We start from the raw sequence: 13,744 nt of genomic DNA, 5'->3' as shown, positions 1-13,744 counted from the left end.
TTAAAATTATATAGCTAATTAAACTATATAAATATTGTCTCTAAAATATAGATATTGCATATATATATATATACGTACATATATACATTATTATTATAATTTAATAGTTGATAGTTATGATTTTATCATTCTTAAAAACGAAAAAAAAAATGAGTAAAGGCAATGTAGTGATCTAATTTTTTGCAACTTTCTTTTTTTATTTAAATTAGAATTGAGGGTGTTACGCTATATGGGTATTAAATCTTTAAATATGTATACATAAAATATACATTAATTACTTATATAGCAATTCAAATATTATCAAAATTTTGTTATCTTTAAATGTAACATTTTAATATTTTTAAAAAATTAAGTTCATTTTATTGTTGTACAATTTACAATTCAATTTTTGTTTTTTCATACAAGGTTATTTTAATTTTTTCACTCTTTCAAGGATGTTTATTACTTAACTACACCAAATTTTAGGCAAACTTAAAACTACACTTTACACACAAAAACAGAAAAAAAAACAACAAAACAAAAAAAAAATCTAAAAAGAAATCTCGTTGTATCCAATAAGAAAATGAAAAAGTTCACCATTATTTTTAACTTACCTATTCGAAATATTTTTTTTTTCTTTTATTTGTTTTAACTATAATTTTGTGTTCTATTTTTTTTATTTTTTAATATTCCAGTAGAAAAACTGATTATTTGTAAACAATGGAAACGAATTTTTTTTTGTTTCTTATAAAATACACTCTAATACAATTTAAATTTTAGTGAAATTTAATATTTAATTAATTTCATACGTATATATATATCATTATTTAGAAAAAAAAAATTTTTATACATAATGTGAAAAAATTTATCAGCTGACAAAAGTTGACTATTAAAATTAATAAAAAAAAAATAAAAAATAAAATAAGAACGTCAAATGGAAATTGCAAAATCTGACGTCGTCACTTTTTTATATTCTTTGTGTTTTAAAATTATATTCACTCAACAAAACCCTATACATAAATATTTATTATTATATTCTATTTAAAAACTATTTTTTATATTTCATTTTATTATATTTTAAAAATTAATTTAATGAAAATTTCACATTTTATGTACAAATTTACAAATTAAAAAAAAAATTTATATATACATATATTTATTATATTTTCATTTTTTTCTTTTTTTTTTTTTGTTCAGAAAAACTCGATTTCTCGTACAGAAAGAACAGTGATTTGAAAACTACTGATTGTCTGACAAAAGTTTTTGTTTTCAATGAACTCGTTTATGATTATTATGATTGTTGAAAAATAATGATTACAAAAAGATGGGTACAAAAATTTGTAATTGACAGTTCAAATATGATTACATTTTGTCTGAAAATATTATATGCCTGCGCAATTTTTTAAATAATATGTAATGTAATATTAAATAACGTAAAAATATTCGTATTAATAATATTTAATAAGATAATAAGTTTACAGAAAAAAAGATTAAATAATTAATATTTAATTAATATTAATAATAAAATGTTACTAATGACTAAAATGTAGTATTTCGAAACTAATGTAAATAAATGAAAATAAAAAAATTCATATACTAGTGTTAATATTTATGGGAAGAATAAAAAAAAAAGGAACAGGTTTACGCAATGCTTTTAATTTCAGTAAAACCTTTAGTGATTTTAAAATTTATATATATTGACATGAAAAAAATTAAGTTTAAATTTTTGATCTTATACAACAATATTGTTACACAGAAATGTCTTTTACTTCATTTCGTCAGAATACCTATGTTAAGACGAAGACTTTTACGTCAATGGTAGACAAGATATACCGTAGAAACGTAAAGTAGAAATAGAATTCAACATAATAGAATTAAAAATTTTGAAGCAATATTTAATTGTTAGCATCAATGTAGCATATAAATTTGTAGTTAATGTAAAAAATTTGGTATGAACTTTTGTAAGTGAAACCCTGTTTATTTTTTAACACTATTTTGACGTTGACAGCTGTTTTTTACTGCATTGATGTTTTGACATTTGTCAACTGCAAATGAAATGCATTTCTTTGTTTTCTTGTATTCTTTAACTACTTGTGAAATACGACTTAAAAAATTCTCCAGTTGTCAGAATTAATTACGAGATAATATAATAAACGTTCTCTGCTGAACAGATAATTTTTAAGAATAAAGGAATATATTATAGCGAAATATTTGCATAAGTAATCTCTTTTATTGAATTTAAAAAAATTCCATTAACATTAAGATGGTTAAAAGTTTTTTCGGTTTTCGTTTAAATACTGCAGCCCTATTTATAGGATGGGTTGGTGGAATAATTTATTTAATTTCAGCTATTGTGGATATTGTTTGTTTAGCAAATTTGGATTATATAGTGGATCACTTTTACAATAACACTAATAACTCTATTCCGTTCCCAGATATTCCCGATAATAAAACTGATCTTCAGACAATTAAAACGGGTATGTGTATACTGTACAGTAACATTTTGGTAAAATTTAATAATGCATGCATTTATACATATTTGCTTAAAACGCAATTTTTAATTGATTTTTATATTTCAGTCCTACTTGTTGTATTGATTGTATATTTGGTGTTACATGCTCAAAATGCACTTTCTTCGATTTTGCTTGTAATTGGGACTTTGAAGGTATGTTTGTGTATAACCGGTATATCTTTAAAATTAAGGGAAATACGTAACTACCTATATTCATATGTACTAAATAATAAACGTATTTTTCAAGCTTTTGTGACTCAACAAGATCAGATTTCATTTTATTTCCTTTTTTTTTTTGCGTTTTTTCTGCAAAACGACTTAAGTTGCTACTTTATGAGTCAGATAATCAACTACATATTCAAGCTTCATTTTTAATATGAATTTAATAAATAATTGATAATTTAAAATATATTTTTAATATAAAAAAAAACTTGAAAATAAAAAAAAATCTCATTCTTATAGGAGAGACATTTATATTTGGTACCGTGGCTAATTAATAATGGAATTTATATTTGGTATTTTGCACTGGTATTGGTTGGTATGATTATTCATTTGATAAATCTTGGTGCTGCTGCTGGCGATGTAATACTATCTCTTGTATTATCAGTATTCGCGTTCGGTAAATTATTACAAATAGGCACATATTTAACATAAAATTTTTATAAATTTATATTTTATTCCCATTTTAGTTATAAATTTCTATGTGTGGCTTTCAGTATACTCATTGTATAAAATATTCCAAAGTGCTACTGATCAGCAACGTTTAATTCCGCAAACTGGAAATTTACATCCATCATATACAAGAATATAAAATGAAATTTTAAAAAAAATCTCAACAAGTATATGCTATTATTTAAATTAAACAATAAAAACTCTAAATTTATTGTTTATATTTTTAAAAAAAATATCTGTATAATTAAAATGTATAAAAAAAAATTTGAACCAAAAATATAAATACATATTTTCATATTATAAGAAGTACTGAGAAATTTGTAAACTATTTCTTCCAAAACTTATACATTGTATTTAAAAATTATGTATGTAATTATCTAATTAGAGACAAAATAAACTATAATTATTCTAATATAAAAATAAAAAAAAGAGTATAAAAATTTTCCTTTAATCTCCATTGGTATAAAAACAGCAGTAAGAGATAACGTAAGAATTTTACTAATATTTTCAAGTAATATCATAGAAAATTTAATTACCACCCACTAATCATTTACCACTGTAGAGAAAACAACGCCCTTGGATTTATATTTTATTTAATTAAAGAGTATGAGTTCGCATAACGGAAGGAAAAACAAAAGGTTCATCAATTTCTAATTGGTTTATGTCTGCCATTTTCGTATTTTTAATTAGTTTATGGTTTTTGTGTAAAGTATAAAATATGAAAATTTATAGCATATACGAAAAATTGTTTTATTAAATTTTTTCACATACATATATACATTTTCTTTTATATATGTTACATTTATACTTAAATATCAGATTAATAGAACAGGATTTGCAAAAAAAAAAGGATTCATAACACAAAAATAGATTCAAATACAATAAGTTGATAGATACAATGCACAAATCTTAAAACCAGCTTTTGTTTTAATACAGAAAAAAAAAAACAAAAATTTATGTTCCGTTTTTGTTTTATTTTGCATTTTAAATTATAATTTTTGTTCTATAATTTATTCCAAGTCACTTTTTAATTAATATATTATCAAAAACTTAAAATTTTTAATAAAATACAAATAAAAAAAAAATTAAAAGGACGAAAAATTAAAGATTAATTTTTAATTGTAAGAAATTATTTTTCTATTTACAACTTAAAAACAATTAATTTTTTTTTACTAATATTATATTAATTTTCTTCTTCATTAATATCGAAAATTTGTTAAAAAAAAAAGTTTTAATTTTTTTAATTACAATTACATGTTATTTTTTTTTTAATATTATAATAATAATATTTATAATTTAAAAAATTAAAAAATAAAAAAAAAATTAATTTAATACATTTAATACTATAAAATATCACTCGTATCCGAGTTGCCTTTTTCATGATTGTTATTATCATTATCGTTATTATTAAGATTATTTTTATTTAATTTTAAATTTGTTTTTTCATAATCCACAAAATCATCAAATAAACTTGGCCACGCTTCAGTATCATCATATAAATGTAAATTACTAATATCACATTGTTCGGAAAAATTTAAGAACATATTCCATGTATCTTTTGGTATACCACGTATATTCGGATGTTGTTCTAAAAAGTATAACCATCGTTGCAATAGTTGTGGTTCATTTACAGTAAATACTAGACGCCATAGTATTATTGCCATATCTAATGATAATATTCGATTACTTTCCTCTAATCCAAATCTAAAAAGGAAAAAGTGATAAAAGAAAATATAATAATTTAATATATAAGATTAAAATTATTTATAAATTTATTTATACTAAAAACGAATGTAAAAATTTATGATTTATTTTTATACTTATAGATAAGAAAAATTTTAAAATAAGAAGAAAACTAAAATAATATCATATCAATTTCAATAACTTAAACAAAGCAAAAAGAAAAGAATCAAAACTAAAATTAATTATCATTAGTGCTTCCTACAGAATTGTTTACAAATTTCTATTTTAAAATAAATATTAATTTAAATAAAAATTTTAATAATAGACTAATAAAAAATAAATTGAGTACTCAAAATTTATCAATTACTGATTATCAATTGGAATATTTATTACAAATTTCTAAATCTTAATTGAATGAAAATATAAATTTTACAAAATGTATGGATATAACCATGAAATGATATCATAATATTTTACATTTATTACTAAATTAATTAATAAATATTTATATATATATATATAAATATATTAATATTTACCTAAATGTAAAACGATACAATTGTTTAAACATATCTGAATCAGTTTTAAGTTTTTCAATTGTTTGTTCCAGTCTTAAACGTATTGTTTCAATAGTATCTGCTGTCATTTTATGTAAACCACCAATAAATTCTGATTTTGTAAAACGGCACATTTGTGATGCATCTAATCGCCATGCTAATACTAATATTGCAAAATCATCTGGCTGATAACCTAAATCTTTACATAAACGTTCAATACCTTCTGCTAAAATTTCATCTTCATCTGGATCTTTATATTCTTCAAATAATAAATTTAATGTATTATCTGAAACCTGAATTGGTTCTTTAACTAAAACAAAAAAAAAAATTAGGAAAAAGATTAATTGTGTGAAAAAAATTTTAGAATTTAAAATTTTAATATTTAATTTTTAAATTGAGCACATACTTAAATTTTGAATTCATTTTTATTAATATACGCATAAAATTTTTTGGATTAAATTTAAAACGGGTTTTAATTGATGCGTGTTTTTTTTTTTTTTTCTCTTACCTGTTGTTATAATGTCCCCCATACTAGCTGTGTTACCGTTTAAAAATGGAATAGATTTTTTAAAACTATTACGTTGTTTGGTATCAAGATTTTGTCGCTTCAAATTAATTGAATTAATTGGACTCACAGCAAGTAGCTCATCAGTTTCTATAATTAATATGAAAATGAAATAAAAAAAAAATTTAAATAATATTTTACATTTTGCATATGTGTGTATGTATGTTGTATTAGCGCTATCAAATATCATTCAAGAATTTATTATTAATTGTTATTGTATTAGGAATTTATGTAAAACGTAAACATTTCAATATTTTCTAATATAATTAAAAAAAATAATGATTAATCAAACGAAATTATTATTTTACTAATGAAAAAAAAAACCGAAAATATAATTGAGATGATTTCAATAATTATTTTCAAATAGACATAAGAATAACATGGAAAAAATTAACTTTAAATTTCCCGAGCATCAAAACGAAAATCAAAATAAACAAGAAAACAAATAAAAATTTTTTTGGATGTGATCATCATCAAATTATTGATAATTTAAACAAAAAAAAAAAACAAGCAGAAAAAAAAATAACAAAATTATTATAATTTCATGTATAAACAAAAATATCGAAAATCACCAAAAAAAAAAAATTAAAGAAAAAGCAATAATAGAGTGTAGTAGAAGAAATATAAAAAAAAAGAAAGAGAAACTTACCACCAGGACGATCACCTTTCAGCACATTACCCCGATCAATTTTAAAGCCGCCACCTCTTGTATCAGTATTTTGATGATGTCCAGCAGAAAGTGATACGTTTATTTGATTTGTTGTTGAAGATAAAGAATTTACTTGATCGTTTGTTGTTGATGTTTGAAAACATTTCAAGCAATTACCCATAATACGAAGAGATTATCCAGGGTGGTTTTTTCGGGGGGGATTATAATAAACAATAAAAGAAAACGTTTTTTTTTTTCCCGCTTTTCTTAATGCAAATTTTTTTTCTGTTTCGTCTTGTATCTTTCTTTTTTAGTTTTTATAAAATTAAATTACAATTTTAAAGTTTTTTTTTTTTTTTTTTTAAAAGAACAAGATAATAACAACAATTTTGAATGTAGTTAAAATTGAGAAAAAAAAAAATAATTTTAACACGATTTATATTTCTGATTATTAGTTATTATTCAATTTATTTAAATAAGATAAAAAATTAAAAATTAAAATGCGGTTTTTTCTTATTTTTTAATTTCAAAGAGTCCTATGTTTTTTGTTTGTGGCATTAATATTTATTTTATTTTATTTTTTTAAGTCAAATTGACCGATTTTTTTTTTATTATTAATAATTTTATATAAAATGCGATTATAATATTGCATTAGAATTGTAGACATTTCTTAGAAATTACAATTCTTTAAATCATTTTCTTCGTATGATTCCCCGTTTTATAATTATTTTGTTTATTTTTTTCAAATTAAAATTCTATTATATTTATTTATTTAATATTATAAATATTTTAATAAAAAGAAATTTTTATCTTCTTTTTTAAATTATTCGTTTTTTTTTATTTCTATATTATAATTTTTATTTTTATTTAATATTATGTTTTAAAAAATTTTTTTTCAAAATTTAAAATATTTGTTTTTTTTTTTGGAATAAAAATTTTAAAATTTTTTTTATTTTTTTTACTATTTTTTACGCTAATCTTGAATACATATTTTATACAATGGAATTTATTTTGTTTTATATTATTATTTATTTCTAATTTACTTATAAATTGTAAGTACTTTTACTGGTATTATTAATATAATTATAATTGTATATAGGTATTAAACTTAAATATTTTTATGTAAAAATGTTATTATTACGATAATAATAATAATTATGATGATGAAAATGTAACCAAAATTATTCGCGCACACTGGATTTCAATTTGAATATAATTTTATATACTTATTTCTAAATTATTTTGATTTTTATATTTAATTTATATAAAGATTTAAATAGATAAAGTTATATATTTATATTTGTATATTAATATGTATTTATTTATTACATATAAATTTTATTTTTATTTATTTTTATATACATATGTATTTATGAATAAATTTCATAAAATTACATTATATATGAATATTTTTTATTAAAATTATTTTCTTTTATATTTATATAAATATAATATTTATATATATCCACATATATATATATATGTATATATATATATGTATTTATAAATTACTTTTTAATGAGTCAGTATTTTTATTTTTACATTTTTGTATTTTTTTTTTTTTATTAAAAAAATTATATTATTACTTTAAAAATACTTAAGTGTGAAAAAACAGAGAGAAAAAAAAAAAAGTTAAAAATGCGTTGAAATGTGTTGCGCACTACTTGGCACGACTACTAAGAATAAATTATTTTTTGATTAAAATAAAAATTTTTATTATTCTTTTATTTTCTAAAAAAGAAAACAAAACGAAACAATATATATATATATATTTTTTTAAATTAAAAATATCGTAATTTTAAATGTGATTCTTAAATTGGCACTATGTTAACATCTTCCTTGAATAATATTTTATCTGCAATAATAAAAAAAAAAAGGAAATATTTAAATAAAATTTAATTAATATATATATATATACATATTTCAACATTTTTTTATAAAAACATACAATATGTTTTAATATATGACAAAAAAAAAAATATAAATATTAATATAAAATTATGAAAAGGTTATTGAAATTCTATACGACAATGAAATTGAAATTCTATACGACAATTATATTTATTTTTAATAATAGGTTTCAACTTTTGGACTTCAAGTCACTTCATTGTGGTAGGGGCTGGTTTCTGATATAATTTTTATTCATCAACTTGTTGTGACTAACATTGTTGCCTCGATTTTATTAGGTCGAATTTGTTACAAGGAGAATTCTACTAACTTACGATACATTTTTTTTGTATGAATATAATATGTAGGAGGATGCTTAAGGCTAGACTATACGGTAACATTGATTTTGTTAAATTTATTCTTTACATATTTAGTTTTTGGGTGATTAGTTCTATTAGTTTATAGCATTTAACATATTAAATTAATACGACCAAAATTTTTTTTGATTTCCATCTATAAATGATGACGATTTTAATTACAAATGTTAGTATGCTGAATATAAAAAATCTTGAGACAATTTTGCTTTAGGAACATATTATGTAGATACAATTTCAGTTTAATTGTAAAAAAATAATTATATTTCAATGATATTCACGTTGTAATTCTTCCTAAATACATATAATAATCTTTATATAAATTATACTTATCAATTATGTATTATTTTTTCAATAAAATATTAAAGATTATCAATATACATACATATATGCATAATCAAAGTAAATAAAGTAAGTATAATTAAAATCAAGAAAATTATTATTGAATGGAAATTTTAAATAGCTGACTACAGATACTGTTTACAATGGTGGCCTAAACACGTTAATTATATATTTTATTGATTAAAACGGTGATTAAACAAGAATGAAATATTTATAGGTAGCTAGGTATACCTATGGAGTAACACAATTTTTTTTCTATTCTATGTGCTTTAAATTTAATTTTTTTTATAAAATTGAACTGACATGTTGGGAATCACAAATATTATGAAGGTAGGATATATTTATTAAATTTGCATTAATATTATTTATTTTGTTTGAACAAATTGTGCGTACGGATGGATTTTCATTGTTGAGGGTTAATTTTTTTCAGACACTCAAAAGTTGAATAAATATTTTTAATCATTATTCTCTCGTAATTAAATAAAAAAGTTGTGCATACATGATATTTACGCTGTTTATATAAAAATTTCTTGAAGTGTTAATATTTAGTTAAACATTTCATCAAAATCATAACAAAGATAAATTATTCGCCTTTTACAATTATTCCATACCATATGCATTACCATATTGAATAAGCATTTATGAATTCTCTGTAAGTTATTTAAAAATAAATATTGAACTATTTGCAAATATTTCCAATTGATTTTAAAAAAATCTTCTTCAGTTCTTTGAGACAATATTGGATTTTTCTTGTGAATAAAAAAAAAATTTATACATACAATCGAGACAACTCATCAATTTTTTATATTAAAGAAAAAAAAATTCAAAATGGCCAATGGGTTAAAGTAGTTTCTCAGGCACAATCAAAACAAAAATCAAAAACATACATAGGTTAACTAGAAAAAAAATTTAAAAGAAATTTTTTATTTTGATATTTTTAAATTAAATTTATAACATTATTAAATACAGGAATTGAAAATATATATTTTATTTAAAAAAAATGTCTATATTTTTTAATACAATCGATTTTTTTCACTTTTTTTTTTTTCACTTACAATTTGTTTTGTGCTTTTGCAATAGCAATTTTAAATAAATTTTTTGACATATTTTGCTTTTTAAAACAATTTAGTGATGTTAATTTATTTAAATATTTAGTCATTTTGTAGTTTTTAATCTTCTTCTCATATTTATTTATTTAAAAATAAAAAAAAAAATTCTTAATTATTTACAGAAATTTATAAACACTTTTCACTTTTCAAGTTTTTCATGAAAGACAATAGCAATATACAAATATATGTAGTATAGTACGACAAAAAAAATTGACGGGACATATGTCATATGAAATCGACATAACTACAAAAAATATTAAGCAAATTAATTTGTATCTTTTTCACAACTACATTTCAGTTTTTGTAATTATATAGTATTGCTGGTACTTATAAAATGTAATCATTTTTTATAAAAATGTAATTTATTTAGATTAAGTCTGATAAATGTTTATAAATCACACTGAAGTTTACAGAAGGGTTTTTTCTTTACTTTAAAATTTAATACTGTTGCTAAGAAAATTATAATCAAACTTATTTCGTAGTTGCTTCAAACTTCCAAAAAACATTAGCTGTCGTTATTTTACTTTTAAAGAATCTGACAGTAATTATATTTACTGAGAACAGAGTAATAATATAATATGTACATTATTTGCAGTCAGACGAAATCTGAAGTCAAACAAGGCCATATACGACTTTCATCAGTAATTATTGGAAATGAATTTGGTTTGAATAACCACTGAGTTATTATGTGGTTATGTAGTTATGCTCAATATTTTGATATTTCACATGACAGCTGTTTAATTCTTCGTAAATAGTAACAATTAGTGTTGCCATTTATAGGTAGTTTCAAATATTTTGGTGAATTTTTTATGTGTAAAGGAAGGCAGTAGAATTTTTAATGTTCGAAGTTAATTGAATATATTATATTATATGTTTGTATTTTTGTTCTATAAAATTCTTTCTCTTTTGTAATTAGTAACATCGTCAAATTACTAACAGACTTTGTTTATAAAATCTAAGGTTAATAATGTTATTGTAAAGATAATAATGTTATTATTATCTTAACAATTGTGGCACCATGGTAATATTGTATAGTGTTAAAATACAAATTTCATTTGCGATTTGAATATGTTTTAGATTTGCTGAATTTTCATACGTATTCTTAGTTGACTGTGTCCTGTAAGTGATGTTTTTGTTTACAAATATAATCTGTCAAAGTATTGCTTCGAATATTTGGTCCTGATTAACCAGGAGGGGAGAATAAAAATTGTTGGAAATACGTACATATTTGAATAGTGAAAATTATTAATGAATGGAGTATTTTATGCTTATCTTATGTGTTAACGTTTCAGTTTTCTTATTGGAAAACATAAAATCTGTTATGTTTTTTTATTAATAATAACAAACAAATTTATCCACATACCCTTTTGTAAATAAAATCCATTTATAAATATTAAAGTATAATAAAGATTTACATGCGTAAGCAATTTTATTTAAGCACATAACAATGGTATGTAGTTATATATTATGTACATAATACTCAATACAACATCATTTTTGTTCGTGGTAGTTATGTGGGCATCAATAAGATAGTATATTAGTATATTAGAGTAACCTGTACACATATTATAACAGTAAAAGCACATATAATATTAACTAATATTAATTTTTCTGTTCATAAAGAGAGTTTATAAAAAAAGAGGTGATCGTTTTTTTTTAGTTTACCTGCATACTTCAAACGTGTAAGATCTAAAATTTTTTTAGTATCCGGGAGTAATCAAAATTCGTGAAAAAAATTTTTTTTTTGTTAAATAATAATAATTATTGTAGAATTAAAATATACTTGTAGTGTAAATTAGTTGTGTATTATATAGTATGTTTATGTATACCGTATAATATTATATCCGTAAATAATAATATTTTACATTGATAGGTATAGAAAATTAGTATATTTGGATTTTGGTTGAGTGAACTTCATAAAAGAATAATAATTTATACCTATACGACGAATAATATAATAAGATAAAATATATATGTGTATGTATGTAATGTACATATGTACATATAGAGTTTTACCTTGTTTTGACTGATTTTATATTAAAATCTTTGGTTAAAAGAAGTGGCGTTTTCGTTTTACTATATTTACATTATATTGTTGTTTTTATTTGTTACCTTAACGATAAAATGCACACCGGTTTATGAGGAACGAACGTTAAATACTTATAAGTTTTTTTGTTTTCTTATATTACGCGTGAATAATTAGAGATACATACATATGTACGTATATGTATATTGGTTTCACATATAAGTTAAATTAAGAAATGTTATTACGTTCGTATATGTACAGATGTAAATACAAGTGGTTAGTAAAAATTGGAATTCTTCTTATTCGCTTCTGATTGCTTTTGTGAAGAAACAAAAATTTGTCTATATTCTATTTATTTATTTAAAAATAATATTCTATACATAATTACATATCTTCGATATTATGTAGACAAACGAAAGAACCTATCAGTAGCAATAATCATGTTGTAAAATTGCAATATGAGCAACAATTATTATTTATATTTCATTTGAAATATTTATATCTATAATATAATATAAGAAAATTTAAAATCAACAATTAAAGTTTAAATTTTTATGCACACACACACACCCATAATATTAAAATAAAAGAAAAATGGCATACCAATCCATTAATAATTAAAACGGGATGGTTATGATTTAATAATTTTATTATTTAATAATTTTATTATTCGTTCCATTTGCTCATTTAAAAATAAGAAAAAAAGTAAAAAAATTCATATTGTGTACTCCCACATATTATGAATTTTATCTTTGCATGTTGCATAAATATTATTGTATGTTGTGTTTGGATGCATGTATGTAGATTTGCGCGTTATGTTTAGTATGTTATATAATAATTATAATAAGGAGAGTACTCAATAAGGAATTTGATACATTATTTTGTATATTATATAAAGAAAAATATTCTTTATTTTAAATAAATTCTTGATATTTAATTTGAAATGCACATGTGTGAATTAGTTAATAATTGCGATATTATACCTAAGTCCTCAGTTTTTAATAGTTTTTAATTTTCTGTTAAATTCATCATTTGTTTTGCAAATTAATTGACAGCATTTATGTTTGAATTGTAAATGTTTGCAATATTTGGAAAATTTTGTACATGTACCTGATTAATTTGAAGAGTTTTGACAAATTAATTAGGTACGTATAGGTTACGAAATACGAAACACTTCAGTGTGAGTTATGATATATGTATGTCTATATAAGTATGTTCATAAAAGTAGAATACACATAATTAGGAAATGTAGAATATTTCTATAGGGACTATTATTTAGCTACAACCGTTTAAAGGCAATTTCTGTTATATTTTCCATATACAGTGCAGTACTAGCAATAAGTAATTTACTGAAATATAACAATACTCTACTCTAAATTTATTATTTTT

The 13,744-nt window shown here is 20.9% G+C and overlaps 2 protein-coding genes and 1 long non-coding RNA gene across 3 annotated transcripts; 1 reads left to right on the top strand and 2 right to left on the bottom strand.

Annotated features, from left to right (window-relative positions):
* The first annotated feature begins 2,080 nt into the window (after positions 1-2,080).
* LOC129616121 (uncharacterized) lies at positions 2,081-3,569 on the top strand. The gene is made up of 4 exons (XM_055531593.1): positions 2,081-2,456; positions 2,559-2,644; positions 2,954-3,110; positions 3,181-3,569. The coding sequence occupies exons 1-4, from the start codon at positions 2,243-2,245 to the stop codon at positions 3,300-3,302; spliced, it is 579 nt and encodes a 192-aa protein (XP_055387568.1). The 5' UTR covers positions 2,081-2,242; the 3' UTR covers positions 3,303-3,569.
* Positions 3,570-4,245: 676 nt separating this feature from the next.
* LOC129616112 (DCN1-like protein 3) lies at positions 4,246-7,164 on the bottom strand. The gene is made up of 4 exons (XM_055531583.1): positions 6,618-7,164; positions 5,912-6,058; positions 5,386-5,713; positions 4,246-4,867 (listed from the first exon to the last, which is right to left on the bottom strand). The coding sequence occupies exons 1-4, from the start codon at positions 6,796-6,798 to the stop codon at positions 4,507-4,509; spliced, it is 1,017 nt and encodes a 338-aa protein (XP_055387558.1). The 5' UTR covers positions 6,799-7,164; the 3' UTR covers positions 4,246-4,506.
* Positions 7,165-8,160: 996 nt separating this feature from the next.
* On the bottom strand, positions 8,161-10,478 carry LOC129616123 (uncharacterized). The gene is made up of 2 exons (XR_008697515.1): positions 10,276-10,478; positions 8,161-8,472 (listed from the first exon to the last, which is right to left on the bottom strand). It is a non-coding gene; the product is annotated as an uncharacterized LOC129616123 (long non-coding RNA).
* Between the last annotated feature and the right edge of the window lie 3,266 nt (positions 10,479-13,744).

This window comes from Condylostylus longicornis, unplaced genomic scaffold, assembly GCF_029603195.1.
Source record: "Condylostylus longicornis isolate FDR11 unplaced genomic scaffold, ASM2960319v2 ptg000162l, whole genome shotgun sequence".
Lineage (NCBI taxonomy): Eukaryota > Metazoa > Arthropoda > Insecta > Diptera > Dolichopodidae > Condylostylus > Condylostylus longicornis.
The sequence above is the reverse complement of the archived record's forward strand: the minus strand, read 5'-3'. Positions and strand labels throughout refer to the sequence as shown.